Raw genomic sequence first — 5,036 nt, 5'->3', positions numbered from 1 at the left:
TGACGAGTCATTGCAGTCAAGTACGGGATTATCGAGGTCATCATGTGATCGACCGATGCCTTCCGTACTTTCAGCCAGCATGGCGCGCAGCGAATCTTCGGTGAGTGGTGGTGGACCACCAGCTGGGGCAGGAGGAGCAGCAGGAGCCATCTCCGCGGATTCAGCGACGACGGGGAGTGCTGCAGGAGCTACCGCAGGGAGTGAAGAGTCTGGGGCAGGAAGCGCCGAAGGACCAGTTGATGACGCCGCTGCCGGAGGAAGTGTAGCAGACTGAGGGACGTTCGAACCCTCGGTCTTGCCCTCCTGAGAAACAAGTCGAGTAATGCGAGGTGATGAGCAAGGTGCCGATGATTCAAGAGAAGGATGAGCTGACGTACCTCCAGCTGCTCACGTTCGCGACGTCTACGAGGATTGAGACGCTGAAAAGCGTCGGACACGGCTCGATTCAGACGCTTGGACATACGGTGGCGAGATGGTGAATTGAAGAATGAAGAAATGTCAAAACGGGCACCAGTACCGTGGCTTCCATTGCGACATGGGCAGTTGTGGTAAAGTGATTTCTCCGTAGTTGCGGATTATCACCCGTCGACAAAGACGTGACACCGCCCAAGTTGTTCAAGCGACGAACCCTCGGTCAGGTGATGTACGGAGACGCCAAGGTGCAAGGGACTCGACGGCGTCACCTCCGAGTTTTCAACAAGTATCGGATACGGTCCTATGTCACTGAATCCAGGCTGTCCTTATTATTAATAATGGACTGGCCGGATTCGCATTCAGCGGACCATATACGGTACGAACCCTCAGTGGCGGTTGGGATGAGTTCGCGGAATACTCAGCGACCTTTGGAAGACACGTTCACCGTCTGGGACAGGGCGCGGACCGTTAAAGATGCTCATGCGACGGTGCAGACGACGCTTGGCATGCAAGAAGATCCATAACGGATCATTGTTCACTTGATATTTGTATACTTGATTAGGACTTCTTATTAGGAATAGACCCGAAAGGGTAAGCTTAAATACGGAACAGAATTTCCACTCAAGCACACAGAGCGACGTCCGGCTTCAAGGTAAGCGTCAGGTCAAGCTTGTTTGAGTGTGTTATGCCTGTCGGTGAACTCGAAGCTCTGTAGCGAGGGTTCATCCGGCAAGGCCAAGAGACTTTGTGTATTGGCCGATTATTATCGGGAGGTTTTACGTGACGGCTTATTGTTGCCTATTTGCACGACTGGGAGTGCTTTAATTGCCTCCCCTTTATTTCTTCCAGCCGAGTGTTGAACACTCGGTGATCTCGTAAAAGGCTTACCCGTGCCTGGTACCCTTACGCTGTTGGGACCACGAGGATTCAAAACACCTGCTAGCTTTGCTCGTGCTAGTAGCGTGTTCTTATTTTACTGGTTGGCCTATATAAGTAGTTTACAAGGTCCAGTCTGTCCCGGTGCAAGGGCAGAACTGGGGTCTTCAGGTCCGCCCGAACGATCGTTTACTATCCTAGTAGACGTATTGTTGTGGGAACATCCTAACTACATTTGTAGCTAGAGTTCACGTGGGAATTCCAACACCACACAAGTGTCAACCGTCAAAAATTAATGAAAAAGGGAAGAGAACCACACTCTGGCCATGGGTTTAGCCCGACTATGTGGACCCGTGAGATTAATCCACTTCAAGAGCGCTACAATTGTCAAATTTACGGGAACCAGTGCGCATGGTGGAATTCTGATTTGTCTCTGAGATTTCTCAAATATCACTTTGCTGAGCGCACGAACCGAGATGACCGCATTTTACTCATATGGGACGATTTCAGCGGGCATTGGACCCCTGAAGTTGAAGAATATGCAGCGTCTATTAACGTTATCCTACTTAAAGTACCGCCGCGTTACACGTACGTATGCCAGCCGGCAGATATTTCGTGGAATAACCCCCTAAAAACTAGGTTGCGAGGTCTGTGGATCAACCGGCTGAGAGACCAACTTGTTGCGTATCGAGCAAAGGAGAAGCAGCGCCAGGAGAAAAGGGACAAACTCCAGAGAGATATTATTCGTGCGCGCAAGGATCTAGTGCAAGAGGAAGCAGAGTCTGAAGTTGAGCGACTTCGGAAACAGCATACAGAAGAGCCCTTTAAATTGGAGCCCCCAAAAAGAGAAGACATTACGGAGTGGATATCAAAATGCTGGAACGAGCTTTCAGAAAAGACAATTGTTAGTGGATTTGCAAAAGTAGACATATTGGCTGATACTCGCCGTGCTGAGCAAGATTTTGACTCATATCCGGGACATAGTGATAGCGAGCTTGTCCAAGAGCTGGAAAAATGCAATTTAACTGATGGTCATGTCGACTCTGACGATGATATAGAGTCTGAAGCTGGTACCGGTAGTGATAGCGGTAGCGAATGCTAAATACAGTAATTTGCAGTGAATGCTTCGGTAAAACTATGATTTGCATTCATATGTCGGTGCTCACGATTTGCATCCTTTGCTATTGAAGTGACGCCTAGGACTACGATAATTCGGTACCGGTAACCAAGGGTATAATTTAGCCCATGGCTTTAAAAAAAGTGTTGGTATTTCCACAAAATATCTGCCGGTTGGCATACGTACGTGGTACTTTAAGTAGGATAACGTTAATAGACGCTGCATATTCTTCAACTTCAGGGGTCCAATGCCCGCTGAAATCGTCCCATATGAGTAAAATGTGGTCATCTCGGTTCGTGCGCTCAGCAAAGTGATATTTGAGAAATCTCAGAAACAAATCAGAATTCCACCATGCGCACTGGTTCCCGTAAATTTGACAATTGTAGCGCTCTTGAAGTGGATTAATCTCACGGGTCCACATAGTCGGGCTAAACCCATGGCGCAGAGTGTGGTTCTCTTCCCTTTTTTCCTTAATTTTTGACGGTTGACACTCGAACACTATGAATGGAGCCAATTTTGTGCCTTCCCAGTCCGCCAAAAGCATAGCTGTAGCTCGAGCCTTTTCTTTATTTGCACATTTTACCCAACAGTTTTCACTCCACGTTGAGATATGGTTTGTTTTGGTAAATACTTAAAATTCACACATACAAGAAGAAAAGTCATTAAAAATATTTTAAAACTAAAATAAAAAAATATTACCCGTCTGATCAGCATTGAATACTTGTACACACTTCTTTTCGACGATTGTCTGCAGCACCAGCGCTCGAAATGTCGTAGCTGCATCTTGAGCATCCTGTGGCGTCGTCTGTCCCTGCCTGGTACGTGCACGGAGCGCTAATTTATGGCGACGAAGAAATAGCTTAACCCATGTTGATGTGGCTGCAAATTTGCCTTCAAGGCCAATGTCTGCAGCTGCTTCTTTTGCCTGCAGTTGAAGCATGAGACGGGAGACAGGGGCACCATCTTTCCGCAGCGAAAATTCACCCACACTACGATAGCGCGTTCAGCCTCCTTGGTGAGCACAGTCGCTTCACCAAGTCCGCGCAGATTTCGGTGGCACCCCCGCCCAGAATCACATGCAGCACGTATAGTTGGAGCCTGCTTGCTCCACTTGTGAATTTTGTTTTTTCTTAGCACGAATGTCGGAGCCACTTAAGTTGCCGTAGAACTGTGAAATTGTCTCGTCAAGGCTGTGACCGCTGTCAATGTAGTCGAGGACGTCTCTCTTATGCGCATACTCTACTGCCCTACGTTGATAGGTCTTCCGCTTCTTTCCTGGTCCATTGATGCGAGGGCGAACCATACTTTTCGACGGCCTTCCGTTTTCTTTGTGGTGTTGGGCTCCGTTCCGCCGAAGTAAAATTAGAATGAACCTTATCGTAAGTAATGGAGCCATCTGTATTACAATCGAAGGATCCGATTGGTTGGTTCGTTGGTGACCCTTAGGAGTAAGCGTCCCCTAGGACTACGATAATTCGGTATACGATGTGGGTAGTATATACATTTTGTCAGAAGCAAAGCCATGACAACTGCATTTTTTAGCAGACTCGAATGGCAAAAATAATTTTTTTCGCATTGTAACGATAAGGAACTGGTGGCTTCCACCCATGACAAAATCCGCACGAAGAAGTTCACTTCACCCAACTATACAGAGCGTAGACTGCGGTACGTCCTTGTTGACGGTGTTCCACTCGCACCCGTCCCACCGGTTCCGGTTCGGTACTTGTCATGTCGGGAGCAGTGCCGGCCGACGAGCTGGCAGTTTTAGCAGAACCTGTTGTACCGCTCGCTGGAGTGCCAGGCGTAGTTGTGCCGGTAGCACCGACCCCGGTACCCGTCGTTCCAGAAACGCCAGTGCCGGTGCCCGGTGCATGAACAGTTCCTGGTACGTATGACGTACTGCCTCCGGCGCCCGGGATCATGTTGCTCAATCCAGAGAGGCCGCCGCTAGTTTCCGCCCCGCCCATTCCAGGGATCCTGTTGCTCAAACTCGGAAGACCACCTCCAGTACTGCTGGCACCAGGGATCATTTTGCTGAGACCCGACAGACCGCCACCCATTCCAGGCAAACCACCGCTCATTCCAGTTCCGCCGCCACCAGGCATCATTTTGGTGAGGCTTGATAGACCACCACTCATTCCGGGAAGCCCGCCGCTGGTTCCGGTACCCGTCCCACCCATACCGGGCATCATCTTGGTGAGGTCAGACAGACCACCACCGCTCATGCCGGGAAGCCCGCCGCTCATAGTATGAGTTATACCGGGGAGACCACCGCCACCACCGTAGGTTTCGGCCACCTCTTGTTCGGCGTGAGTGTCACTTGAGACGGCCGCAATACCGACAACCAGCAAGAGAAACTTGTTACTGCCGAACATTATTGAGGACTCGAAGCGAAAGCGTCGTTTAGTGAAGAGAGGGTCGTGATGCGATCTTGTGTCTACTCGCAGTGCAACGATGTTCTGTGAGATACAGGGAATAATTGAGAATGAACCAACACGACTGGCGCACCGCACGGAACGACAGAGGCGATAGAAGCGGATGACATTGAGGAACCTGCCTGCGTACTGCACAGCAAGAAGTTACCGACCAGCCCGCCGACCAGCATGACAGAAATCGCCTGGAGGGGGAG

At 49.8% G+C, this 5,036-nt stretch overlaps 1 protein-coding gene across 1 annotated transcript; it reads right to left on the bottom strand.

The window, feature by feature from the left end:
• Nucleotides 1–4,038: 4,038 nt before the first annotated feature.
• Nucleotides 4,039–4,653, bottom strand: PITG_11601 (uncharacterized protein; the record flags this gene model as incomplete). The annotated part of the gene is made up of 1 exon (XM_002901103.1): nucleotides 4,039–4,653. The coding sequence occupies one exon, from the start codon at nucleotides 4,651–4,653 to the stop codon at nucleotides 4,039–4,041; it is 615 nt and encodes a 204-aa protein (XP_002901149.1).
• Between the last annotated feature and the right edge of the window lie 383 nt (nucleotides 4,654–5,036).

The sequence above is a fragment of the Phytophthora infestans genome, genomic scaffold, assembly GCF_000142945.1.
Source record: "Phytophthora infestans T30-4 supercont1.22 genomic scaffold, whole genome shotgun sequence".
In the NCBI taxonomy this organism is placed as follows: Eukaryota; Oomycota; class Peronosporomycetes; order Peronosporales; family Peronosporaceae; genus Phytophthora; species Phytophthora infestans.
This window is presented reverse-complemented; position numbering and strand designations above follow the sequence as displayed.